Source organism: Aspergillus caelatus (assembly GCF_009193585.1).
Source record: "Aspergillus caelatus strain CBS 763.97 unplaced genomic scaffold BDV27scaffold_148, whole genome shotgun sequence".
NCBI classification, from domain to species: domain Eukaryota; kingdom Fungi; phylum Ascomycota; class Eurotiomycetes; order Eurotiales; family Aspergillaceae; genus Aspergillus; species Aspergillus caelatus.
In genome coordinates, this window is record NW_022475411.1 from 29282 (window position 1) to 56181 (window position 26900).

The 26900-nt window shown below is 48.7% G+C and overlaps 10 protein-coding genes across 10 annotated transcripts; 6 read left to right on the plus strand and 4 right to left on the minus strand.

Annotated features, from left to right (window-relative positions):
- The first annotated feature begins 72 nt into the window (after positions 1–72).
- Positions 73–3485, plus strand: BDV27DRAFT_131817 (oxysterol-binding protein related protein OSH3). Its single transcript, XM_032067720.1, has 2 exons — positions 73–463; positions 551–3485. The coding sequence occupies exons 1-2, from the start codon at positions 428–430 to the stop codon at positions 3422–3424; spliced, it is 2910 nt and encodes a 969-aa protein (XP_031925305.1). The 5' UTR covers positions 73–427; the 3' UTR covers positions 3425–3485.
- Positions 3486–3524: 39 nt separating this feature from the next.
- BDV27DRAFT_131819 (IFRD domain-containing protein) lies at positions 3525–5688 on the minus strand. The gene is made up of 2 exons (XM_032067721.1): positions 5223–5688; positions 3525–5070 (listed from the first exon to the last, which is right to left on the minus strand). The coding sequence occupies exons 1-2, from the start codon at positions 5411–5413 to the stop codon at positions 3834–3836; spliced, it is 1428 nt and encodes a 475-aa protein (XP_031925306.1). The 5' UTR covers positions 5414–5688; the 3' UTR covers positions 3525–3833.
- A 579-nt stretch (positions 5689–6267) lies between these two features.
- BDV27DRAFT_147158 (IEC3 subunit of the Ino80 complex, chromatin re-modelling-domain-containing protein) lies at positions 6268–9464 on the minus strand (the record flags this gene model as incomplete). The annotated part of the gene is made up of 5 exons (XM_032070695.1): positions 6268–7219; positions 7294–7517; positions 8310–9138; positions 9194–9310; positions 9370–9464. 5 exons carry the CDS (start codon positions 9462–9464, stop codon positions 6268–6270), a joined length of 2217 nt encoding a protein of 738 aa, XP_031925307.1.
- Positions 9465–9747: 283 nt separating this feature from the next.
- Positions 9748–11361, plus strand: BDV27DRAFT_131824 (putative RNA binding protein Rnp24). The gene has a single exon (XM_032067722.1). It carries the CDS (start codon positions 9867–9869, stop codon positions 10992–10994), a length of 1128 nt encoding a protein of 375 aa, XP_031925308.1. The 5' UTR covers positions 9748–9866; the 3' UTR covers positions 10995–11361.
- A 107-nt stretch (positions 11362–11468) lies between these two features.
- On the plus strand, positions 11469–14754 carry BDV27DRAFT_131825 (uncharacterized protein). The gene is made up of 4 exons (XM_032067723.1): positions 11469–11906; positions 11965–12673; positions 12759–14541; positions 14614–14754. The coding sequence occupies exons 2-3, from the start codon at positions 12018–12020 to the stop codon at positions 14149–14151; spliced, it is 2049 nt and encodes a 682-aa protein (XP_031925309.1). The 5' UTR covers positions 11469–11906; positions 11965–12017; the 3' UTR covers positions 14152–14541; positions 14614–14754.
- Positions 14755–15237: 483 nt separating this feature from the next.
- On the plus strand, positions 15238–18646 carry BDV27DRAFT_131832 (ZZ type zinc finger domain protein). The gene is made up of 4 exons (XM_032067724.1): positions 15238–15668; positions 15877–16699; positions 16820–17031; positions 17082–18646. The coding sequence occupies exons 1-4, from the start codon at positions 15534–15536 to the stop codon at positions 18342–18344; spliced, it is 2433 nt and encodes an 810-aa protein (XP_031925310.1). The 5' UTR covers positions 15238–15533; the 3' UTR covers positions 18345–18646.
- Positions 18647–18994: 348 nt separating this feature from the next.
- BDV27DRAFT_20015 (uncharacterized protein) lies at positions 18995–20620 on the plus strand. Its single transcript, XM_032075986.1, has 2 exons — positions 18995–19505; positions 19573–20620. Exons 1-2 carry the CDS (start codon positions 19194–19196, stop codon positions 20530–20532), a joined length of 1272 nt encoding a protein of 423 aa, XP_031925311.1. The 5' UTR covers positions 18995–19193; the 3' UTR covers positions 20533–20620.
- Positions 20621–20708: 88 nt separating this feature from the next.
- On the minus strand, positions 20709–21392 carry BDV27DRAFT_159959 (putative isochorismatase family hydrolase; the record flags this gene model as incomplete). Its single annotated transcript, XM_032072956.1, has 1 exon — positions 20709–21392. One exon carries the CDS (start codon positions 21390–21392, stop codon positions 20709–20711), a length of 684 nt encoding a protein of 227 aa, XP_031925312.1.
- A 300-nt stretch (positions 21393–21692) lies between these two features.
- Positions 21693–23181, plus strand: BDV27DRAFT_20050 (uncharacterized protein). The gene has a single exon (XM_032075988.1). It carries the CDS (start codon positions 21824–21826, stop codon positions 22964–22966), a length of 1143 nt encoding a protein of 380 aa, XP_031925313.1. The 5' UTR covers positions 21693–21823; the 3' UTR covers positions 22967–23181.
- lreA (GATA transcription factor LreA) lies at positions 23181–26301 on the minus strand. The gene is made up of 4 exons (XM_032075987.1): positions 25449–26301; positions 25275–25369; positions 24755–25193; positions 23181–24699 (listed from the first exon to the last, which is right to left on the minus strand). Exons 1-4 carry the CDS (start codon positions 26167–26169, stop codon positions 23396–23398), a joined length of 2559 nt encoding a protein of 852 aa, XP_031925314.1. The 5' UTR covers positions 26170–26301; the 3' UTR covers positions 23181–23395.
- Positions 26302–26900: the final 599 nt, after the last annotated feature.

Here is a 26900-nt window from a genome sequence, read left to right on the forward strand (position 1 = left end):
TATTTATTTAAAAGGACATGTGAACCTTCGGTGGTTCTCGGAGGCTCAACTGCTACTCCGCACTTTCTTCTCGCAGACTCCAGTCAACTCCTATCGGCTTGTTTGAAGAAATTCCTCGGACCCTTTCCCCTGAGACTCAGGGTTGGATTCCCTATTTATAGATCTTACCGTCTGCCTTACGGGGCAATTCAATGACCAGTCGGTGGAGAGTCAATCCATCCATCGCGCATTGAAGTCATTGTTTTGTGTTGATTTAACGCATTCGACCCTTCCCCCCCCCCTCCACCAAACCCTCTTCTCATCTTCACCTTCACCTACTACTCCCCTTTTCCTTCAGCTTGGCGTTGGTCAAGTCAGATCACTCCTCCTTTCAATTTCGCTGACGGAGTGATTGTCTACCGGGCCCCGTTGCCTACTCTGCGCAGCCATGGCGGCCATGGAGGAGTTGGAGATCCACAGCAAGGTAAGGGGGATGTGACAAAAGTGACGCACTTACGGGACCCTCGACTGACCAATGATTGTGGCCGTCTTTTCTCTTGGTTTTTTCTAGTCCTACTTTGTTCGTTGGGTTAATGTTAAACCTGGTCACACCATCTCCTGGAGCATTCAGCCGCATAGGAAGTCTCTCAACTTTGGCATCTTCAAGCATCCGGGCCATTCGGCCGTCTTGGGATCCAACAATTTGGCCCCTGCCGATTCACACAGCACGGACTCGAATGATAACCTGCCAGCCACCGCTCTGAATCCTAGCTCCCGACAAAATGCTTCCACGCCGATCATCGAACGACTAACGGGCATCGGATTAAAGCAAATTCAATGGATTGGCAAATGTGAGGCTGACAAGATTGTCAAGGGCACCTATGATGTACCTGGGAATGAGGGTGGAAATTACGCGCTCGTCTTTGACAATACCTTTTCCAAACAGATCTCCAAGACTGTGACTCTCGTGCTACTTACCTACCCAACAGCCTTGTCCCCACAGTCGGCACCAGTACCCCACGCAGCGGTCCTACCATCTCGTGGAACCGACTCCTCGGAATCTGGAAAGCCGCTGGCTTCGCGGAGACGAGGAAACAGCTCTGCGAACGTTCTACCGCCATCCATCAACACCGATCCGGCCTCGGTTCACACCGGTATTTTACAGAAGCGGCGAAGGAAGCGCCACCAGGGCTGGGCGAGAAGATTCTTTTCTCTGGATTTCACATCATCTACATTGTCTTACTATCACGATCCGAATTCTTCCGCCTTACGCGGCTCCATCCCCTTGACCTTAGCTGCTGTCGCATGTAACGAGAACTCACGCGAGGTCTCAATTGACTCGGGCACTGAGGTTTGGCACCTTAGAGCTAGCAATGATCAAGAATTCATCTCATGGAAGCGGGCTTTGGAACGAGCATCCTCCTCCAAGACCCCGGCGGCCGAAGAGAGCCACCCCGAGCCCCTGCTGCGCGTACCGTCACAGCGTGTTCTCACCAATGCTGCGGAAGAGCGGGAATGGGCGCAGGTTGAGAGCCTTGTGAGCAAGATATCTGGGTCCAGGGATGCTGTACGCCGGTTAGCAAAAGACACGGATCCAAAGTACTTGGGCTACAGTGCGCCCGAGCGGCCTCGCGGTCGGTCACCAAGCCCACATCCCGAGGCAAATGGCGATGAGTCTATGGAGGCGCGTGAGAAGCGTTCCTTCTGGAAACGGAAAGCCAGTGGAAGTTCCCAACTGGGTGGAGTCAAACGCACGACGATGACACCCTCCTCCACGCAACTAGTGGTGCCAGGCCCATCCTCCGGAGACACTGCTTCGCTCTCAGGTGAGCGTAAACCGAGCAGCATCACCAGCCACCCAGACCAGATGGAAGAGATCCACGACCATCTTATGGCCGTGCTACGCGATCTAGACAGTGCCGTTACCGAATTCTCGACCCTGATTGCGGAAAGCAAACATCGACGACATCCACCAGGCCTGACAACTCAGTCGCGACTCAGCATGGAATCTGACGTGTCTCAGGAGTTCTTCGATGCTGTCGACGGGGGCAGTTCGTCTCCGTTGCTAAAAATAAAGGGTGATAGTGACGATGAAGGGGCAGATGACTTTAGCGATGCTACTGCCCGGCAGGCAGAGGATAAAGTTGTGGTGGACGATGCGCCGTCGGACAGTGAGGATGAAGGCTCTGAGACTCCCACGCCTCAGGGTGATCGATACGCCCCGCTGTTTCCTGCAAAACCTAAGTCACTCACTCCTTTGCCGCTTAGCCAAGTTCCTCGTCGTTCGAACATTCCCGCCCCGACAGTCATGCCTCCCAGTTTGATCGGGTTTCTCCGCAAGAACGTCGGTAAAGACCTTTCCCAAATTTCGATGCCAGTGTCCTCCAACGAGCCGTTTTCCTTGTTACAACGTGCGGCCGAGGTAATGGAATATTCTACGCTTCTAGACCATGCCGCCAGTGCTTCCGATGCAGTTGAACGGCTTCTGTATGTGACTGCCTACGCACTCTCATCACTGTCCTGCAACCGGGTCAAGGAGCGGTCAATTCGGAAGCCCTTCAACCCCATGCTAGGGGAGACATACGAGCTTGTCCGCGAAGATCTCGGGTACCGATTCATCGCAGAGAAAGTTTCCCACAGGCCCGTGCAACTAGCCTACCAAGCAGACAGTAAGGATTGGAGTGTTGCGCAATCACCCATGCCAACGCAAAAGTTCTGGGGGAAGTCTGCAGAAATTGTGACCGAAGGAAAGATGAGGTTAACGCTTCATACGACCGGTGAGCATTTCAGTTGGTCAAATGCCACGTCTTTTCTGCGCAACATCATCGCTGGTGAGAAATACTCTGAACCTGTCGGCGAAATGTCGGTTGTGAACGAGACGACTGGGCAGAAAACTGTCTCGGCTTTTAAGGCAGGAGGCATGTTCTCCGGCCGCAGCGAGGAGGTCGTCACGAAAGCACTGGACTCTAGCGGTCGTGAACTGCCTCTCGGGCTGACGGGTACCTGGACCACCTCACTCCAGATGACCAAGAATGGCTCTGCCACAGTACCTGTGTGGAATGCCGGGCTGTTGGTAACCAACGCACCGAAGCACTACGGCCTCACTGTATTCGCAGCCACTCTCAACGAGATCACCCCAATCGAAGACCACAAGCTTCCACCGACAGACTCGCGCCTCCGCCCCGACCAACGGGCCTTGGAAGACGGCGACGTTGACCGGGCAGAGCAAGTTAAAGTCAAGCTAGAGGAATCTCAACGTGCTCGCCGCCGCGAGATGGAATCAGCAGGTCAACTGTGGAATCCAAGGTGGTTTACCCGAGTGGACGATGATCTTGCCGGAAATGAAGGCGAGGTCGTGTGGCGTCTAAAGTCGGGTAAAGAGGGATATTGGGAAGAACGGTCGAAAGGGACTTGGACCGGCGTGGTTCCAGTGTTTGAGACGTAACTTGCTTCTTCGTACATTGATATTCGCGCATATGTATGTATGTCTGTTTCGTATATAGTCATGTCATTATGATCTGATCCCAATGATCGGGGCTGTAATGGCCATGTGTGTCCTATATTCAGCTATCTATATTGTCGTACAACGTCCTCGAAGGCAAAGACAATTATACCTCGTAGATAGTATACCTATAGGATAAAGGCCCTATTGATCCGAACAAAATCTTCCGTCAAGTAATCTACTAGGTAGAATTGCCTGCAAATCAAACTAGCCAAATAAACAGAGGGGATGAATATACATTAACAAAACCGATTGAGAACATAGCCAACATGATTCATTACGCATCTTTGTGTATGATGTATGTTTAAACCAGTTGACCCGAAATGCTAACACGAAAGCTGACCAATTGAAACTAATATTCTTCGTCCGACTGCCCATGGAAAGCCCACCGTCGACTATTCCGCGACTTCGCAGTCTTCTTTGCTGCCCCGCGGTCAGCAGGCGTGTGCTGACGAACCATGACCGGGAGGCTGTCCAACACAGCTCGGTTGCCCTGATAGTAATGCACCGCAAAGCCCCCCTGAAGAATCCGGCGGAGTGAGTTCAGCCGGATCCATTTCCACCACCGGTCGATGTTCATCACACCCTGGCGGCCGACCTTCACAGTGAGCTTGCTGCCGTAATGTCGATTGGTGTCTTGATCGATGGCTGTGTTGTACATTGGACCTCGACGAGGGTCCTCAACCGTGGTCAAAATCGAGACAAAATTGCTGTGTAGGTTCTTTTTATCTTTCTTACTGATGCGTTTGTTATGTACTGTGGCTAGTGAATGCAGTTGCTGCTCAAGCTCGTGAGTATTATGGTATGCATCGTAGCGCTTAATCAATTTAGGGCCCTGTCGGTCGTCCAAAGATTCATTGTCCGACTCGTGCTCGCTATCCTCGTCGTCGTCGTCCTCTTGGGGGGTGTAACTCTTCTCGTACAGTAATGCGATGTTTTCACCTGCTGCGATTTGGACAGGTGATTCACTGCTGTTTAACTGATCCATGAAGATTTGAATTGCATCTTCGCTTTCACCTTCGAGGTCTTCTATTTCAACGGCCAAAACACCCCATTCCTGAAGAGCCGCGGTGACACTGCTCGGGTCGTCGGCAGCATCAATTGACTGCCCATCAGAAGCTGCAATGTCTAGGAAGAACGTCATTTGGTCTAGAATCCCGTCCTCTCCTGCACCCCCGAAGATAGTGCATGCGGCTAGACAATGAATGGCGGCAGCCTTAACAAGGTTGGATGTCGAGTCTCGAATAGTACGAGTAAGTGTTGGTTCTACATTTTCATAAATGGCGTCGTCGAACGCAGTGATGACAAGGAGCTCAAGCGCTCGCAATGCTAAGGTAGTCTCACGCACACTGGATTCAAATTTGATGCTCCGGCAAAAGGCGCCCAAAAGGTCGTTGACGCTGCTTCGAACGTGTTCCTCGACATAGTGACACTTCAACAGACGACAGAATGCAGCGTAGCATTCTTCGCGACTCAGTACGCTGCTACGTTTGCGATCCAAGATATCTTGAATGACGTCACCAAGCTCTTGAGCCCAATTGTTGTTGTCAACCTCAGGGTTATCAGTCAAATCGTCCAGCGAGCCAATGCTGACGAGCGGATTGACCATTAGTAACGTCCGATTTATTATTTTTCTTTTCTTTTCCCCCCCCCAACTTCTTAACACCAATGACATCATTCCGCCACTAGTGATGGGAACAAGAACACAAAAAAGTTGTGAAAAGAGAACGACAAAACTCACCTCAACGCGGTGTCATCACTGAGGTTCCCAGCGTCTTCCTCGTCGGATGGATTCCTGCTTGCGTTTCGAGAAGATTGGTGGGAATTTTGAGCAGAGTTTGTGCGTGAAGTCCGACGAGAACCTTCACGCGAAGCTGCTTTCCGAGAGATGGTCTTGCCGCTCTCCAAGACCTGACGACGAAGATCAGGCATGTCTAACTTTGAGATTCAACGGTCGTTGTTTTAAGATGAAGTAGGCTCCGTGAAAGTGAAAATAAGGATGATAAAGGTTTGGGAGCAGAAAAAGAGAATCTGAATAGAGGCCGCGAGGGTAGCCGCAATATGCTGCCGTAGATTAGTGTCGGCCAAAGTAGGGCTATGCGAGAGGTATGGAAATAGTTGATAATAGGAAGATTTTCTCGGAGACAAAGTTCATGATAGAATACGTCTTCAGGTACGAAGATACAAAGGTATTTCAGGGTTCAGACGGTGGGACACATGAAGAAATGAAAAGAAATCTTTTAAATTCAGCAGGCGGCGATTACCATATCTCATAGAGTGACCCCGTGATTTTTTTTTTTTTACTTTTATTATTATTATTATTATTATTATTATTAACTTTTCTTTGCCCTCCGTCAAGTTTACTTGGGCACTTGACTATTCACCACAGCCATTCAGAATATAAGACTCCCTATCCTCAATCAGCTGGCCATGTGTTCTCCTGTTCGTTTATATTCCAGGCACACTTGATCACTGTTTGATCCCAGATCTTTCCCCCTCATGGCTATTAATTAAACCCAAGCCACCAATGATTCCAGTGGTTATCTCCACGTGATGCGGGGTCGGGCTTATCTTCTTTCGTCAAAGAATACTCAAATTCGCCAGGTGGCTGAGGCATCCACCAGACTCTTTTGTATGGGCTAGTACCACCTCAATAATATGTAGTCTAGAGAACTGAAGTCATAATGGTAAACCTCGTTTCGAATAGTCCATTACCCTGGGGTATCTAGCTTTTGTTTTCTTTTCACTCTGTTTTGCCGTAGACATACAAGGAGCCATTCCAAAATCTAATTGCTTTCCAAAACCAATTCCAGTATCCTCCGCGCTTTGTTCCCCTCCAGATACTCTCTCCCTTCTCTTCTCCAATCATCATCATCGTCATCATCACCAACCTCTAAATCTACTTGTAAGCTAGCCTCATATGCACTCATCACGGTCTCCTCATCAACCCGAACCCCCCCTTGAACAAGAACTCGGATACACTGCGCTAGTCGTGCAATTTCTCGCCTTGTTTGAGCCGGGATATCATCGTTTTGGCTGGAGTATATAGAGCTCGACACCATCTCCTCCATGCGGGTAATCGACACGCTGTCCGTGGTGGAAGACGCGGCAGCGGTATCATCGGCATGTTTCGAAATCCAAATATACCCGTTAACTCCAAGTATGACATCCACATCGCCGCCTCCATTGGCGGTGTTGACTGTCCACACCTGTCTCCGAGACCGAACTACTCCTCCCGTGCCTGATGCGCCCATCGCTCCTGCAGGGATAGGTCCGGAGCCAACTCCTCCTTTTACCATCGAACTTGAAGCTCCACTCCCACCCGTCCCGGTCACAGCGAGAAAAACCCCATTTCTGAGTTTTCCGTACTTCAAAGACCGCGTATGTAGTGATGCTGCACCATCAGAATGTACGGTCTGAACTTCTGCAACTACTAGGTCGCCTTCACTGAAGAAAGTTCTGATCTGTAGTTCATCGGCGCTCGTTCGCCGACGTAATATACCGCCCGGAAGGTTGATCGCAGACAGTGGAAGCTGTGCAAGGAGCGGGGCAGCAACATCTACTTTCCATCGTCTGGACTGAACTTCAACAATGCGTCCCACGACAAGGTCGCCTATTTCTGGAGTATAACGAGCTCGAAGCGGTTGTACGGAGAGAAGTTTGTTGGTCTTTTGAACAGTACCGGCGACCGTGGCAATTATGGAGGTCGAAAGGGGATTTATATATGTACCATGTCCTCTGTATGCCTGTCAATGTGTGCCCATGAAGTACAAACGGTAACGCATCTGAAACCCCGTATGGGACCAACCAACCTCATCCATTGTGGATCATCTGTCACTATTTCTCCAGGCGTAACCACTCCTGACGTAATATCTGTTCCTTCCACTAAGCGAGGTCGTTTGCTCGGTCTTGACGTCCTTCCTGTTGCTAGGTCTACTCCTCCGTCCGAGTCCACGGACATGGAATCCACGTCTGAGTCCGAGTGGGATATGTCGACATGGTCGACCACTGGGGGAAGAATTGTAATAGCCATTCTCTAAAAATCCTCAACTGCCGAATATCTGGCTGTCAATACATTCATGAAGTATGGTATATGGTGACATGTTGATATGGAAGGATTCTAACATATGATGGTGAGAAAGGCTTTCTGTGCAGGGAGCAAACATGACAAACTTGGAGTGGAGACTCGGTATTTATGCACAAAGGCCTGTAACCATGAATCATTGAGGTTAAACATCGGGTTCGAAAAACCATCATTTACACCCACTTTCCTTTACAAAAGGAACGGGGAAATGATATAGATATAATAACTAATAAAAAAAATAAAGAAAGAAAGAGAAAGTTATAAAACCAAGAATTTAATATTAACTGGGGAGCTTACAAAACATACAATCTCCTATAGACCTCCGATACGAGTACTTAAAGTAACATATTAATGTCTCGCTCCAGTCTCATATCCAATTTCAGAGATTTACCTTCAAAAACAAGAAAACAAGGAAGAATAAAAGAAAAGGGGTAAGTCAACTATAGGAACTGAGTGGTAGGACAACGAAAGCATGTCTAAATAAACTCGACATAATGGAGAACACGGATCACAGCCATGGCCCGCAGCTTCGACACAGAGCATACAATCATGACTTGACTAGGGTAAACTTGAACAACATTTCCGGTATTATTCTGATAAGCTAGTACTATCCATCTTTCAGGACTTCCTCAATTAACATCCAATCAAATCAATGCAGTGGAAGAAGCGAAGGTAAAAAATTACAAAATGCCAACACTATTAATACATGTATAGAATGGAATGAGGGAACTTTCAGGCACCTACCCCCGATGTTCTCTTCGACGAACGCTTGACGACGCCAGAACTGCCATCGTCTTTTTTCTTCCGACTTGACCGGCTGCTACTACCACCTTTGGATTTATTGCCAGCATCTTCTTCGCGCTTGCGTTTGCCCTTAGAACCTCCTGACCCGTGTCCAGTATCTATTAAAGCACTATCGTCATCGTGGGGATCTTCGTCTTTCCGCGACTGGTTGGAGGCTGCTTTCTTGGACGTGCGCAAATTCGATGGTCGAGAGGCAGACTTTTCGGATGCGTTCTCATTGTCTTGTAAGAAGATATGCGGTTGGTTCCTTCGTAGCCAATTGTACACCGATATTGGATTTCGCAATGCAGCCTCTCTCTCTCGTTCGACAAAGGCAAGTTTCTCAGGGATACTACTCAGTTGTAGGACTGCTGAATCATCACCTAGTTTGGCGTCGGTAGCCAGATAATACTCATTTTCGTGTTCAGGCGTGAAGAACCCAAGGCTATGTTCAGAAGCAATATTTCCGGATTGATTTTCTTCTGGTTGTGGAAGTGTGTGGGGAATCCTTATCAACGACGTATACTGCATGCGCGGCACAAAGATTTCGTTCCGTTTCACAGAATTCTCCAGGTCACAGTAATGCTCAACCGTCATGAGGCCAAGTGCCAGATCCGTTCTTGCGTTTCTGAGCATTGAGCTAGCCACGGAAGGATCGTTGTGTGAGGGCGAAAGTTCTCTTTGTGGAGTTGGGGGCAAGATATCATCTCCGGGAGCACTCAGATCGTACCGAAGGTCCGGTGAGACATATATACTGTCGTTAAATTCTAGAAGAGTTTCGAGTAGCTGGCTACACAGCATTATTATATGAGCCACACATGAAGAAAAGATGGACGGAAACACACTCATTCTGTTCCTGTATCCTCTTTGAGAGATCCTGAATGCGCAACTCCTCCCGGATAAGCGATTCGCTCTCTCTCATTCCGAGCTCGAATTTTACTTTGAGTTTCGCAAACTTCTTCCTGTGAAAAAGCAGGATTAGCATACGACAGTGAATAAAGATATGAACAGATGCACCTACTTAAAAGACCGGTATGACTGTTTGTTAGGGGCACCTGCGGGAGCATCGGGAAGGCTTTCGGCCACGGACTGGGCCTCATCTGCGTCTTGAGACATGGTGTAACAGAAGAAATAGTGTTGTATTTGACTGACAAAGGTAGAGGCTATCACGAGGGCGCGAATGTATCAGTGTATAGGGGTTGAGAAAGTTGATCAATTCTAGTAATAACCTTGATCGCGCGTTAAGCGGTGTTGCCAAGAGGCCCATATGGGACCAAATGATGATCGAAGGGTGATCCGGGCGGAATGTTTCTGCCCGCCCGAAAGAGGAAAGGGAAAAGGAAAAGAAAAAATAGAAAGTTAATTTCCTACAATGAACGTTACTTATTCGCATACAGATAAATTGTGCCACAACCTGACCCAGTGTTTGTTCAATTACTAGTGACCAACGTCCTCTTTTCTTTTCTTTTCTTTTCTTTTCTTTTCTATTTCGTTTGTCGCGTGGATTCGGCAAGCAAAATGCCAGCGGTTGGTGAGGCAAACCATAAAAAGCGAAAGTTACCAGAGGCATCCGAGATCGAGATCGATGTCTCTGCTCCTGAACCTCCATCAAAAAAAGCTCTGCGTAAAGCAAAGAAGAAAGCTGCCGATGCTCCACCAGAGACTACTACTACTAGCGAACAGAAGACGGAAGTCGCTGCAGACCACGAAGAAAATTCCAAGAAACGCTCAGACTATGGAATCTGGATTGGAAACCTAGCATTTTCCATTAGTAAAGATGACCTGCGCAAATTCTTTACAAGCAATTGTTCTTTCACGGATACTACGATCACTCGGATACATTTACCCAAGTCATCAGAAAAGAACGGGAAAGCGCAAAATAAAGGATTTGCATATGTTGATTTCTCCAACCAGAAGGCCACGGCTGAGGCTTTGGGCCTGAGTGAACAACTCCTATCTGGGCGCCGTGTGCTTATAAAAGATGCCAAGAGCTTTGTTGGTAGACCACAAAAGTCTCAGCAGGAAAATCAGAAGACTGGCGCTACTGGGGCGGCCTCTGGTAACCCTCCTTCTAAGCGTATATTCGTCGGCAACCTTGGCTTTGACGCCACGAAAGAGATCATCGAGGAACATTTTGGGAAATGTGGGTCGGTTGCACATGTACAAGTAGCAACATTTCAAGACTCCGGGAAATGCAAGGGTTATGCCTGGGTGACATTCGAAGACATCACAGCCGCGGAGGCAGCGGTGAGAGGCTTTGTTATGGTTAATGAAGACGAGGAAGATGAAGAAGTACACGGGTCTGACTCCGAAAACTACAAGCAGCCAAAGAAGCTGAAACAAAGAAGGGTATGGGTAAACCAGATTTTGGGTCGGCGTATGCGGATGGAATTTGCAGAAGATGCAACAACAAGGTACAAAAAGCGCTTTGGCAAGGACGGCGAAGGCAAGAAAACACAAACTACAGATGTTAGTGGGTCAGAACACTTTGACGATCAGGATGCAACCGGAAGACAACCTCAACGATCACGATCCGCAAAGACTATGCAGGAAAGGACGGACTACTCAAGATACGATAAGGAAACAGTGCAAAAGCTCAGTGGTGCCATTGTTGAGTCTCAAGGAAAGAAGACTACGTTCGATTAAAATAGCCAGGGTTGTTCTCTTCGAAAAAGACAAGAGAGTAGTTCGTGGCTAGTAACGAATGAAGATGTTGTTAGTGCCCTAAAGCTCCTCGAGGGGAGAAAAACGAACTACAGGCAAAAGAGTTGTTCATGACTTCAGCCCATCCCGATGGATCTACTGCCGTTCGGGAAGACTGAAAAATTTGCATGGTAATGATCAACAGTTTGCTCCTATGCGGGCATGGTTGATCCAGCTGGCAAATAGATTTCCAGATCATTGATACCCAAAAGAGCAGCAATACGTATCTAAAATATGGCATGATGAGTGTCGATAATAACTATATAGATTGACCTTCTTTCCAATCCTGCTAACGAGCAGCAGCTTACTAAGACGTGAACATAATCAAATTAAGCTATGCGGGCATTTCAACAAACCCTCCTAGAACTTTTTTTTCTTTTCTCTCTTTTACTTTTTCCTTTCACTGTTGGTCCAACGCCTTAGGTAACTGCCAGTGATGTCTGTTGATATAACTATTCATCAAGAGCGCGGAGTCCTTCTAAATTAGCATACATTGGATTGCTCTACTTCCTTCCAATGGCTCGTAGATCCCTCTTAGTTCTAGAATCGCTGATGTGGTTTGGAGGGCGCTAACCGGATTGAGAAGGTTTGACATCGATGGACCGGAGATGTCATGGCTCAAGGCTCATGCTCAAAAACCACCAAAGCTGTTGCGCCTTTTAGACTATCCGCACTTTTTCCACACCTCTTGCCCTCGCTCCCGAGGTGCATATTCTTCTCTTTAATACTGACCACCACGACTTTGCCGTTCTTCCCCGTGAAGAAACATCGAACTTGTTTCCCTTTCGTTGCTGTAGTGCACAGTCTGGCCCACCTTTCCTTGCATCGCCCCGGTCTCGCCGCAATCTATCTCAGGTAGCTGCGACCGTTCCTCGACCTGTTTCCAGCCTTTTCTAACGCAAACGACCATCAGATACGACCATCTGGTAGCACTAAAATTTCCTTTTTCTATTCTTCCCCGCTTGGATGGCTCCCCGTCGTCACAATATCGGTGCTAGCCGGCGAAAGAGGAGAGATGAGGAAGGAGAGGATGAAGGCTCTATAGATGGAGAATTGGAGGATGATTCCTTGAGTGATGGGTCTGGTATCAGCAACCCTGACGACGATGATGCCGATGGTGAAGGCAGTGATGACAGCGATGACGATGGGGAATCTACGTCCCCGCAGGTGGCTGCCAACGGCCGTCGTCAAATTAATGGTCGTGTGCCCGAAATAAACCAAGCGTTGGCACCACGCCATTCTGCCTCACCAAGGAAGCATCCCCTGACGACTGCTGTGTCGGATACGGAGGCGATGATGAATGGACTGAGAATAATGGACGAATCGAGTGAGGTGATGGAGGTACACTTTGACGACTTGAAGGCGGAACCTAGCCATCAGACCGAAAGAACACCGTCTGCCCCTCCTACGGACCCAAAGCGAGACACATTTTTGGACAGGAAGCGTCGTGAACAAGAAAGACACATTAGGGAAAAGGACGAAAGCCCAGTGTTTGTGCCTACCCGGGGTAGCTTCTTTCTACATGACAAACGTTCCACGGAAACAGTGACAAACGGCCACAAGCAGTTTAATAAATCAAAATCAAGGCCGTATGGCCTCATCGTTGATGGTAATGTTCGCAGGTATGGTCCCTTCAACTGCACACTTATTCACCTTGATGGCAACACATCAGCGCTTAAAAGGTAGCGTATTTCTGACTGTTTCCAGAACTGTCAAACCAGATGTCAGCGAGGGATTATGGACACATGATCTTCACGACACAGTCGCTGGAGATGAGCCATCTGCCTCGAAGCCCTCTACCACATCGGCACTAACATCTATCATACCGCCAAAACCTGTTCCAACAGCCCCTAGATCGTCACCCCCCAACAGGTCTTTTTCAAGCACTACATTAATTGGAAATGTGCCTGTCGTAGTATCCCTGCCGGGCATGGAGCACCCAGTTCCTTATCCTTCTGTTTCGAAGAAGCAGCACACACGTTTACCTCAGCATCGGCCCCCTCTACGTCGAGACAAGCCCGTTCGAATCTCACTCCCAGGCCAACCTCCAAGGTACATCTTACCTGCAACAGAGAGATCTTTCATATTTATTCCACGGGCTTTGCGACCCAACCAACAGACTTTCCGAGGTCGTGGTCGTGGTGGATTCTACGGAGGGCGGCGTCCTAGCCTTTATGCAAACTCTACTTACTCATCAAGTATCACCGTGAGTCGAAGATCATCATTTGGAAAGGCACCATCTCAAGAGGGATACCACTCGCCAGCAGGCTCAGTTCTCTCGAGGCACACTATGGTGACAACAGAGAATGGCAAGCCAGTAGTCCGCCTTCCTCCACCTGGTAGGCCACCTGGAAGCGTTGGAGCGATCCCGCAGACAACTGCTGGACCAGCAGCCGCCCCGACCACTGTACCGCAACCTCATCCTCATCCTCAACCACCAAATCCCGTCTTTCGTGAGAGCCGTCCGGCTCCGATACCCATGCATCAGCCTCGTCCTCAGAAGGCGGTTTCCCTCGCCGATATTGAAACGCCGGCGAGATTCCCGTTTAATCCTCCCCAACCACAGCAGGAACAACCATTCCATCACCAGGTCCCAGTATCTGCAAATGGTTCCGGCTATGGTCCTGATGCCTCTGGCCACCCCCCTCCTTCCGCTCACAGATCCTTAACACCAACTTCCCACATACAGGATCGTACCTTTCATGCCCCGTCTCACATCCCTGCATACCAACAGCCGTTCTGGCCTGCCTCCTATCCTCCAGGCGCTATCTACTATCCTGGCTCGGGGACGGAGTTCCCACCATATAACTCCGCTGTCGGACCTGGGCCATCCGTACCGCCTTTACCTCCTGGACAACAACCCCCATATATGGTTCCCGTTTCCCATGGCTCGGCAGAACAACCGTCACTGTCAGGCACTGTTGCACATGAAGCTGGTGGGACAGTATATTTCTACGATACCACGCAAATGCCCCCTAATTCCTCATACGCAATGCCTGCTGCACCTGAGATTGGTGCAGTTATGGATATGGGCGCGCCTCCAGTTCCATTCTATTACTATCCGTACCCTCAAGCGGGCGTGTATTACCCTGCGCAGTAAAGCACACGATGCTCATATACACTGTACGGAAAGTTTTTCCTTTTCTTCTTTTTTATTCTCCTTTCGTTTTTTCATTCTTCTATCCATTTTCTTCTCAATTCAGCCCAAAATATCATTATCCTCTTCGTTCGTATCATTCTGTGTTGAGTTTCGTTTGGAATTTTCGTTTCTCCCTATATTTTTTTTTCCCCTCCTTTTTATTTTCGCTATCCCTACTCTGTGGCGATGCTAAATTTTTACCGTTAAAATCATGATAACCGTTTATTTCCTTAGCAGCCTTGAACGATGTATTTTCTGCTGGGGTATTCTTTCCTTTTCTTCTTTTCGGATACGGTCTGTCGGTCATGCTCCTCCCGTCCAATCTGTCTTAATCGTGGTTAGATTAGGATTCTATGCATATTTTTAGCGTTTGTTTTTCACCATTGTCTGTTGTCAACGGATCTATGTCGGAAGATGTCTCACGTTTTATATGGATACCATCATTTTCATCTGAAGGATGATACGACACCGGTTTTTAGTTTTCTAGCTGGTAATTAGCCGTTTGTTCCGCAACGAGCCCGGACAGATACATCAGTCGTACACCCGTACAGGGATGGATTTTGGAGTGATGTGTGCTATTAAGGCTTTCTGCAGTTTGACGCAACTTTGCATGTCGATTCATAAGTATCTCTATCCAATATAGGCCAGTGCTACTAATAATTGTACTAATGTAAGCATGGATGCAAAAGGAAGCAAGGAGTTGACGTGGAGGCTAGAGGTCAGTAGCAGAAGCACTCGGAGTAGAATAAGAAGAATGAATACCTACGTAGTTTGAATGGGGTCCCAGGTAAAGGCCCAATCTGTTGGCAACAGGCCGACCGAAGATCACTAAGGTCCGTGTAAGGAAGATATACATGTACATACCGTGTGTCTGTAGTGTATGTGACGTAGTTGGTATATTACATACGTACTCCGTAGCACTAATGGAAGTGCCATTAACTTCTCAGCAGCCACCAGCCAACCACCAACAGGGATGCCCCGGAAGCCTACTGGTACGAAGTAGCCTTCACCGCCCCCTCCAGCCGAATGCAGCAAAGCAGATGACCACCTACCCCCGTCAGGGCGTCGCCCTTTAACCCATCGATTCCTCTCCTCTTCTTCTCTTACTTTACCTACCTTACTTTGCTTCACCTTTCCAACAAATTTATTTCATTTCATCATCATCACTTTCTTCCACCTCCATTCCAAAGTCATCACTCTCCCATTCAACCAACGCCATCCAAGTAGCTCGATTCTTATCACTGATCTATCCTTTCTCATCACTAGCGTGCCCGCTCCCTTATCTCTAGGGGCATGTTTAGCATCTCAAGTGATTTCATCGTCTAGGGAATCTTAAAAGCATCATGTCGACCTCTGCCTCCCAGGCTACTTCCATAAACCCGAATACCTTAATTACGGTGAAGGTGCTTTACAATGACAATACTCGTCGCTTCAAAATCCCTTTGAAAGAGCTTGAAGCTCGTGTTCTCCCCCAAAAGGTGTGTCCCCACCCTAGCTCCGACCGGAGCTTACAGTGTTCCCCTGTATGGTGTAGATCTTCTTTACCTTCGAGAATTTCCACTTTTTAAAGCTTCTATCATAGGGGGTCTAACCTCCCTGGTCTGAAAGAAAAGAAAGAATTGGAAGATGTTTCCCACACTGAGTTGCTAAACCTTCCAGCCTCATTACTGATGTCTTCATATGTAGCTCCGCCAGCTTCTTGGCATCCCGAGAGATGTTAACGTCATTCTTGAACGTTTGTCTGACAGCGCTGGTTGTTATATCCACTTGGACAGCGAAAACAATTCTGTCTACAAACAACTCTACCGTGCCGCAAAGGCCAAATTGAAACTGCGAATTAAGGTTACAGAGGTTGACAGTACTACCTCTCAATCACCATTGCCCGCGGAAGATTCCACTGAGCACCAAGATCAGGTGAGATACAGCTACCTTCAAACAGTATTAAGCTCTCCGCTCCCTGAAGGCTCAGCTGAAGCTGTTTCTGAATCGCCACGTGATGCTGCGGAGCCCGCCCCAACTGAGCCCAAGGCCATGCAATGGTCTAATACGGGTGTCGTAGCTCCCGAGCCGCAATACCAAGACTTCAGTTTGGGCCAGGATAATCTCAGCACTCCTGTGGTCTCGCATAAATCTCCCACGGGTGTTTTTTGCATTGACTGCAATCATTGCGGTTTATCTATACCCAATGAACACTACCACTGCGGTATCTGCGATGATGGTGATTATGACCTATGTCTCCATTGTGTAGACTCGGGGGTTACCTGTCCAAATGAGGACCACTGGTTAATTAGACGCATTGTTAAAGATGGCATTGTCACCAACAGCACCACAGAGACAGTTGCTCCTCGAAAGCTCCAGACCAACGTTCCCAAGGAAGCCCCCGAGAAGGACGAAAAGAAATCAGAGTTTGTCCCAGAATCCGTCCCTGAAGACGCCCCAAAAACTTCACCAATTCCTGTTGAAGTTGCTGTTCACTCGGAAGCCCGTATTTGCAATGCTTGCCTCAAGGGTACGTTCTCTCCCCCTCCCCAACTCTCTTCCTTTTTTTTGATATTTTTTCTTCCTTCTACCCCCCTCCTCCTAACTAGGGGCTCCTAAAGCAAAATATCCATATACTAACTAGAAGCAGAATTTAACGAAACTAAAATGGTCACTTGCCTTCAGTGCAAGGACTATGATCTTTGTATCACGTGCCTTCTGAAGGATTCCCATGGTCATCACCCAGCTCACAACTTTTCTCTTCTTCATGACGGGCCCTTCTGTTTAAAGAATTTGGTTTTGTCACGCTGCAAACCTGGGCGTCGTTATCAACATGCCGCCATCTGTGACGGCTGCGAGAAGGTGGGTCATGCGACTTGTAAATTCGTTACTGTGAGCTAACACATCTTTAGAATGTCGTCGGTGTGCGCCACAAGTGCCTCACCTGCCCTGATTGGGATTATTGCTCTGAGTGTTTTTCAAATGCACCGGAGACTCATCCTGGTCATCGATTTGCTCCACTTTATGAGGCCATATCTGAGCCGTCTCAGGCTCATGAGGTCCACTATGGTATCTTCTGCGATGGCCCCCTTTGCAAGAACAAGGCAGTCCCTGGATATATTACTGGGATCCGTTACAAGTGCTCCGTATGCTATGATCTCGATTTCTGCGCCAGTTGCGAGGCGCTTCCGACAAATACGCATAACCGAACTCACCCAATGGTCATGCTAAAGACGCCTGTTCGCAATGTTACTGTCAGTACACTCCAGGAGGATAGATTCGGAGGATCTACAGTCGCCCTCGGTGATCGTGCTCAAAGATCCCTATCGACCCAAGCCGTCAATTCGGTGGAACCCGAGGCCTCTATCCCTGATGTGCCTGTTAAAGAAGAGTCGGGGTTATCACAAGACACCGAGTTCGTGAAGCAGGAACGTCCACTTTCAAGAGAGCAGCCAATCATAGCTGAGAAGTCCACTAATAATGCAACTTCCGGATACGACGCTCTATTCGTGCGTGACACGGTACCTGACAGCACCATTATGTCGCCAAACAAGGTGTTCCGTCAGACCTGGACTCTCTATAACCCCGGCCCACTTGCGTGGCCTGCTGGAAGTGACGTACGCTTTGTTGGTGGTGATTCAATGTTCAATGTCGATACCAACCACCCCTTGAGCCTAGACTCTATCTCTGCTGCTATGGAAAGCAACAAGCTGTCAGAGCCCCTAGAGTCCGGTCAGAGCGCCGACTTCACTGCAACACTTAAAGCTCCCAGTCGAGTAGGCACTGCCATCTCGTACTGGCGACTGAAGCTCCCAAATGGCATGCCTTTCGGTCATAGACTGTGGTGTGAAATCCAAGTACGGGAAGATGCACCTTCTATTAAGAGCACGTCTAGCTTAGAGCCGGAGGGAGATCATGGCTCGGAAAGCACAGAAAGTCATATGATTTTCCCTAAATTGGAGAAGGAGTCTCCTGACGCAAGTGCCCATGAAGAGGGCATTGTAGCACCAGCGGCACCCTCCGTGTCCAACCCGTCCGAGCAAGATGTTCTGGAAGATGTGGAGAGTTTGTCTTTGGGTGATCATGAAACGGAGAACGGATTCTTAACTGATGAGGAGTATGACATTCTGGATGCCAGTGACCAGGAATATATGGATGCCAAATCGCGTGAGTGATTCTTTTGGGCCTTGTTATTGGGTGCTAGCAGGAAGGTCATGCACTGATCACGGCGGATTTTGTCATATGGAAAGGAGGAGTTGGTCAGGTAAGGATGAAAACAATTTGCAGTGTGTTTGGCGAAAAGAAAATCTGGAAGCCAGTTTGGAACTTGTTTACTGTGTTATTCATTGTCTAATTTGATTCCGCGTGCGGCCATTTCAAGGGATAATAATATTGGATCTCCTCGTCTACGTTGTTCTAAAACTGCCTAACATCGAGGTTGGAATGACAAACGGAAAAAATGGATTATGTTTTCTCGGTAGACGACCGTGCCCGTATTGTAGAGTGTACTCCGTAGACCACCGTGACGATCTTATCTTTTTTCTTTTCTTCTCCACTATGTTTACTCAACTGTGTTCCACATTCCGAGGTCCTTTTCGGCCTCAAGTACTAGCAACGTCTTGTTGATTTGTCGATCGTCTCAGTTACGCTCCACTCCGGTCTTTGGATGTACTCCGGAGTATGGAGTCTATGAACAGCAGGTACACGTACATTGTTGTTGATCCGTTGGAGGGGGCCGATGACCCATATAAATGCCCGCCATCTCTCCAATACTAAATGAACGTGTTCATCGAAGAATCGCACCTGCCGAGTAGTATCTTCCGCTCCTTCCAGCCACAAGCTATATTATATATATATATCTCTACCCCCCTCTATCTAATTTAATTGTGTTGGTGAATGCTACCGCTGTCACCATCTTTCTGTCCCTCCCTCACCGGCATATCATACCTGGTGCTGTCGAGATAAATCCCCAGCGGTGCCCCTCACGGATATTCGAAAACGACAGAACAAAGTGTAACACCGCCATGGGGAATTTACTCAATCTTGCTATCCTCACCATTTTGGTGGCGACGCTATACGGCCCTGTACACCGGCAGCTGACGGTGTTGGGAGTGCTCCGGAAAGCCACAGACGAGGTAAGATTGGCAGAGCAACAGGCCTTCCACAGAATTGAGGACACGATGCAATGTGAAGACCTACATTACTACACTCCTTCCCATAAGATTTTCACCGCCTGTGAAGACTCGGTGCTGCCCCGATTCAAGTGGTTTCCTCCCCTAGGGAATTTCGAAGGGCCGGTAGATTCGACCGGGTCCATCCACGTCATTGATCCCAGGGTGAGCTTGTCCGTATCTTTCGCTCTCAAGCTGTGGAACTGAACTGAATCGGATGTACCCTATCTAGACAATGAAGTCGACACGTCTAGCCTTTGAAAACTTTGCTGGTCCCTTAATCACACATGGGATAGAAGTCCTGGAAGACCCCGACAGTCCCGATGCCGTCTATATCTTTGTTGTGAACCATTTGCCGAATATGGTGTACTACCATGCTGGTCCGCATTCCCAGGAAATTCCGAAGGCGCGCTCGCAGATTGAGCTCTTTCATCATGTTCTGGGAACTAAAACGGTCCGGCATGTGCGCTCCATCAGGCATTCGTTGATCGTTACCCCGAATGACATCATTGCTGAGAGTCCTCTCTCTTTTTATGTCACTAATGACCACTTCTACCGTGAAGGCTTCAAGCGTCACATTGAGGATCTTTTTCCTGTAGCCAAGTGGTCTAACATCGTGCATATTCAACTGGACAGTCTCGAATCAGAGCACGCAGAAACCGGCGTTGATGCTAAAGTGGCGTTGACTGGATTACAAAACAATAACGGTCTTGGGCATGGCCAATCGAAGAGGGAACTACTCATCTCTAATGCTATCGGCGGTATCATGTACCGTGGCCGGATGAACCCTGAAACCCGCAATATCTCTATCGTGGACGAGGTGCATTTCGATAGTTCTATCGACAACCCGAGCTATTATGCGGATCCATACCGGACTTCCTCTGATGATGCCAGTGGCTACGTGCTCGCAGGGCTACTACGATCTATCGACCTAGCTAAGACTCATGCCAATCCAAATGGTAAAGACGGTGCTATGGTGTGGCATACACGTCCCAAAGCTGCAAAGGAGGAAGGGGATGTCGTAGAGTGGGAGACACGTTTGATATTTGAAGATGATGGAGCGAACATTAGGTCGAGTAGCACAGCATTGTTAGTTCCCATTGAGCCGAAGCCCCAAGAGAAGAAGAAAGCGTGGCTGTTTGTAACGGGGTTTATCTCAGAAAGTGTTATTGCTGTTGAAGTCTTGCTGTAATGCTTCAAGAGAGAATACCTTGCGGTGACGGGTTACGGGGAATGTCCACTAAACAAAATCATGTGGGTTCCAGAGCTGTGGTGACACGAAAGCAGATTAATGGAACATGACTTAGGGATAAATGGCTAGCCAAGAAGATACCACAAAGAGGTGTAACATCATTGTTCGAAGCTGATTCAATTTATTTGCTTCAAAGCTTTCACAACATCCTCTGTCTTCATGACGTCGGCGAACTCGCCTTCTAGGCTGGCCACTGAGACGGCATGGACAGTCTCAGCATCGAAACCCCCCTTTGCCCAAGTTGCCGTAGCATCAGCAATGAGGATGATGCGTCCCCGATCCACGCGGCCCTGGTTATGTATGCCAGCTTCGGGGTCAAGTGTCGGGAGCCCGTCGGGATACCGGTCCACAACCTCTAAGTTCGCTGCCATGCGTACCGTGGTCGATACGCAATGGTCCGTTGTAAGACCGGCAAAAAGAACCTGTCGAATCCCTCGAGTACGAAGATGTGCTTCCAGGTTGGTCCCTATGAAGCTGGAATTGACACACTTCCACATAATCACTTCAGATCCGTCCGACGCCGGCAGGGCGACATCGAGTGGCTGGATACCGTTTCCGGGGTCATTGCGGTGGAGAGGGGAATTTGGTGTAGTCGACGAATGGAAGACGTGAATGATTTCCTTAGCGTTCCCCCCTCCTGTTTTGTTCTTGATAGCGGCTCGGAAGGCCTGGATGAGGGATAGGATGTTGTCCTCGTAGGACGGATTAGAGCGGGAGGTCCCCCAGTAAGTTGGGTGAGTGAAAGCTGCTTGGTTGTCAATGAGCACCAGGGCCGTGGGGAGATTCAAGTCAAGAGACATTTTGTTTGTTTGCTTGTTTGTATGTATGTATGTATGTACATACATATAAGTTGTATTGTCCGTGGTGGTTGGAATGGTGAGATGATATAAATCAATCCCAATTACTATATAGAATAGCTCATGGAGGGTGAGTCATTGCTGTTGACTAATGTCACGATTGCATCGAATTTCTAAGGAGAACGAGTTCCCTTCCAAGTATGTTGCGTTGATGACATGAAAGTCGATGACAACATAGTAAGTAACATGACTGCCTGCCTGCCTCGGCGCCTGAGGGGTTTCTTATTTCCTTTCTTTTTTTTTTTTTGTTTTATTTTTTAATGCCCGAGGCACCAAACACGCCGTTCTGGTTAGCAGGTTGTTTTGTCCTTCTCGGTATCACAACAACCACCTCCGAGGAGCAATCAATTCCTTTCCCCTGATGCTTTGGGAGAATGTCGTCCTCTCTCGGTACCCATAAGGCTCTCGTCGCCCGGTCTCATCCGCTGTTCTCTACCCCCCTTTCAGCTCTTCCACTGTATCAATTCCGGCGACGCGATATCTACCATATTTCCCGTGGCCACGCTTCATCTTCCAAAAGTCATGCTCGTCCCTCATCCTCCGCCCAGCCAGCCACGTCCAAAGTCCCTTCTACATCTTCAACTGCAACCACATCTCTAGCCAACGATGTCAACCCGCCGCCCAGCACACGCCCGGCCGATCTCAACCTTCCAGACCCGGTTTCACGCTCGGCCGCAACGGCTGATAAGCTAAAACGCTATATCGCAATGGGTCGTGCGTACCTTTCTTTCTACAAAACCGGCCTCAAAAACGTTTACCATAACTATCGCGCCTCATTGCCTATCCGTCGCTCGCTCGGTCTTCCCGCCTACCTCCCTACCTCTCCTCCGCCCGCTCCGCCGCTGTCCAGTTCTCAGAGCAAGAAGAGCACTGCATTCCGCAAAGCAATCGAGTCTGTTGAACTCAGCCGCTCAAGCTTCCAATTGGTCCGGCGCGCTGCCTACGATGTCCGGCGCATGATCCCTTTCACTCTCATTCTCATCGTGTGCGGGGAGATGACACCCTTGGCTGTTCTAGCCTTCGGGAACGCCGTCACGCCGTTCACCTGTCGTGTCCCTCGGCAACTTGAGAAGGACCGCGTGCAGCGAGTGGCCCGGAAACGCGCCGCTTTGGTCGCGCAGCAGGCGGCCAACAGTGGGTCAGTTACGCCGCCTGCCGCGGGGTCGGATCTGGAGCTGGATATTCTGGTCAAGATGTATACAAATCTGGAATGGATCGAGAGTGCCAGTGCTGAGGAAATCCTACGCGCGTGTGCGGTCCTGAATCTGGTGAAGACACATACTAGACCTTCCACGTTACTGTCGCTGTATCGGGCGAGGCTGGGGCGGTATGCAGAGTACTTGTCTTTGGATGATCAGTTGATTAGGCGCTGTGGGGGTGTTCGAGCGATGGAGGGTGCAGAGGTCAGGATTGCAGTGGAGGAGCGCGGTGGTGTTGGTGTGACAGAGGGTAAAGAGGGCTGGGACGCGGAGAGGGATGAGAGACGCTGGCTGGAGAAATGGCTAGAGAGGCGGTAGGTTGAATTATTATATGTACTATACTGTAGATTGAGTCTGTCTGTGTAAACTAGCGGGTCTATTTTCATAACATTTAGATACAGATATCTAGACGCAAACTGTTTCAATTACCCTCAACGATGGACTACTTAGCAAACTATAGTCTAGTCAATCAACATGCATTGACCAATTACCATAGCAAGCCTAAGTGCTGGTGAAAGGAGAGAGGGGGGGGTAGGGACTTCACTGTAAAACATGCCATTGATTCATGTTCATGTCCGCCCAGATTATCCGCTGTATATACGCCGCAATTTCCTCTACATAACGCTTGTATACCGCACGGAAATCGTATATCCTTATGTAAAGGAGTGAAAAAAATGGTATCTGCGCTAATATTCCAATATTAGAAAAAAAAAAGAAAAAACAAAAGTAATAATAATAGTGGTGGATTCAATGAGCGTTGGGCCTTCCCGCCACCTGTGCTGCGTTACGGACTTGCTTAGCCCAGCGTAATCCGCAACTGTTGCAAAGGTCGCGCTCCCCACTAGGCCCTCGGCGCCATTCGGGTGTTTTCTTGGTCTGGCATATGGCACAACTTTTCTCTACTGATGCGGTGCTCTGCTTGCGCTTCCGCTTCTTTCTGCGGGTAAGCAATTTCTGCAGCTCATCGGAGAGCGTTCGGTTCTGCTTTTCCAGTTCTCGAAGCTCAACCTGCCAGCTTGAACCTCTTGTTGGCACCAGCTCTGTGAAAAATGGGAGCTCTTGAACCTGGGGTTTCGCTTGTTTACCGTGTCCCGCTATACCAGAAACACCTGAAACTAATTGCCGATGAATATTGGAGTCACCCAAGTTTCTGTTGGGCGGGGGTGCTGAATTCGACTCATCATTGCCTCCCTGCGGGGTTTTTGGGAAACTAGTCTGGGCCACAAGGAACGAGGGTCTAATGCCTTCCTTGGTATCCCCAGGGTATAGGGTGGTCTGCGCCGGCAGCATATGACCCTTTTTATGACGGATTTTATGGCTAAAAGTGGCCCGTTGGCCCGTACGAGCCACTGCCAGAGCCTTCTGCGCCTCCACCCGCGAATCCATCAGTTCTTGCAAACTCTTGCCAATCAGCTCATCAGGCATACGACCCAGCACTGGGCGCGCCTTAGAGGTCATGAACAGAACAATTCCAGACTTTGACAACTTGGCCCACACATCAGTTTCGGCCAAACTACCGTGTCCTATGCTCGCGATATGGTCGAGACAGTATACGAGGCGAGGCCGTCCGACAAGGACCATGAACTGCCGCCCTCGTTCTCCCATGCGCCATGAACCATGACTCTCAAGCCAAATATATCCGCTGTATTTCTTCCGTATCCTAAACACGACACTAACCGGGTCAGTGGTGGTGCAGGCCCGTAGGTCACGGATGACTGGACCAATATCACTAGGATGGCAGACCGTCGACAGCGTCTTGCCCACGAGTTCAATCGGCTCGTACTCCAGTACTTTTCGGCAAGACGGGGACAAATAGAGAAATTCGCCTTCGAGCGATAAAGCATGTATTATGTCATCTGTGTTCTCAACTAGTACGCGATCCAAGTAGTTCCTATAGGTCAACGTCGAATTATTAAGACTCTTCAGTATGGTCGACACCTGGTCGGTCGTGAACCAAGTGGCTAAATCGGGGTGCGACCGATATATGTCAGGAGGCGGTACGACATAATTTGGCAGCCGGCTCCTTTGGTAGTTGATCGTATAAGTACCATCTGTATAGCTTTTTGTCAGCTTGATATGCTGGACACCATCAGGCTTGGACCCTACTCGGATTTCTCCTCGTGACGGCATCGGGTGTCTCAACCAGGTCAACCTGGAACCCCACGTAAAAGCGATATTCCTGAGAGCTCCAGCGAATGGGAATCATTGTTATCAGATTCATAAATGGTTGTCCACCCTTCCGGTAATTGATGAGACTGGCTTGAATCTCTGTTCGGTCCTCGATTGTGGACCGCAAGCGCGAGGTGGTTTGGTCATCGACAAAAGTTCGTTTCATGCCTTTCTGGACAACACCTTCTGGCCCTTGGAGAAACCGACAGTTTTGACCTACGATCTCCTGCTCCGTATAGCCGGTAAGTCGTTCAAATGCTTCGGAGACATAGATGATTGGGTGATCATTTTGAGTTATATCGCAAAGTACAAACGCGCACGATAAATCAACTGCGCCGATATTGATTTTAGGATTCGGTCTCGACACTACTTCGGCCTACAACAAAGACCAATGGGTAGAAGTTAGACGCTTTAACGTTCTATGGCGCTTGGCTTTGCTTTAGAATCGCAAACCTACCAAGACGCCCATTATATCGAAGCCGCTACTTGAATAGATGCTGGCATATTGTGAAGTCTCATCAACCGCCGACTTAGGATGAGGTGGTAGAGGAGCTTTCAGACGGTATCCCGCATTAGTCATATTTCAACGTACGCGGACATAAGGAACCAATTTGCGTAGGAGCAAACCTACCCTTTGTTGGGGATGGTCTCTTTGGTTGAATGAAGCGATGAGAGGACGCGGGAACCGATGACTGAAACCCTCGATTTCGCCTACGTTGTGATGGCTGGCCTGCGGGTTGGGGGAAAGTAGTCGAGGGTTGTTCATTAAGCGTTCCCGTTGGCTGTGCAGGCGTGGTCAGTTCCGCGTGGCTGGGCGGTGCCTGATATGTATTCAAAATGGGTCCTTGTGCTTGCATAGTAGAATAAGCCACCGAGGGATTCAGATTCATGGGCTGCGACGGTAAACAAGTGTTGTGGAAAGGAAGAGCCTGCTGTCCCTGGAAGTTTTCTAGCGGCATGGCTGGGAACGGAGATTGGAAGGCATTGAGAGCAAACGGATCGCCTGTATTTATAGCCGTGAGTGTTGAACCTCCAAGAGCAGAAAGTGGATCGTATAGGAGCATAGCATTAGACGTTCGGTCTCCGAGGTTCTCAGCGGGCATGGGATGCACCGGTAGATTGAGGGACAGCCCAGCCGTGTGTGACGGGAAGACAAAAGAGGCACTATTAGCAACCAGATCTGGTATCTGTGATTGATAGGCATAACTAGCTGCGTGCATCTGGTCCGGTGTTGTGAAGGGCATCATCGACTGGGCATAGTGATCACTAGATGATTGAGGATAATCAACTCGATGGTCAGATGCAGGTACTGTATACTGCGCATCATAATAGCCGTCCTTGAATCCTTCCATGCTGTGGTTAACCCCCTTGAAGACAGTGCTCGATCGATTCGATTTGACAGTTTAAACCAATGAGCGCAGCGCATCGACGCAGGCTGGTCGATGCGTTAAGAGATGAAGACCACCGCACGCACTCAGACGTCCATATAGAACCCAGTCAGAAATCAGATGAGTAAGCACCAGTACCAAAGTCTTTAGGGGAGAGGGAGCGGAAGAAGATTGAAAGATGGAATGAGTCCGAACGACGCTTAATATGAGACAATTTAATGATGATACATTACACTAACAGGGAGTGGAGGCAAAAGCAACGAGAGACCTACAGGATTGATTTTGCATCAGGTAATGGACCTATGTCAGAAGCTAAAAGCCCAATAATGGCAACAGGAAGTGAAATTGATCATATACGACGACTGTTGACAGGGACGGTTTTCTACGAGCGTCGATGTCGACATGCAAGTGCGGGCCGTAGCAAGCGGGATCTTACCAATAGGAGGGGCTTGTTGAGCCAGCAACAAAAGTGATGTGTCAAAAAATGAGAAAAATAGAAAAAATAAAAATAAAATAAAATAAAAGATCAAAGACTACCCCAGCAGGGTTTTGTGATAGATCACTTGGGGTGATGGAGAAAAGAGAATGGTGAAGTAATGAGTGTGTAAGTGGGTGGGTGGGTGAAAGAAAAAGAAAATTAAGTTAGAATGAAGGATATTTATTAGGAGAGTTACGGCATTTTCTTTTATATATGT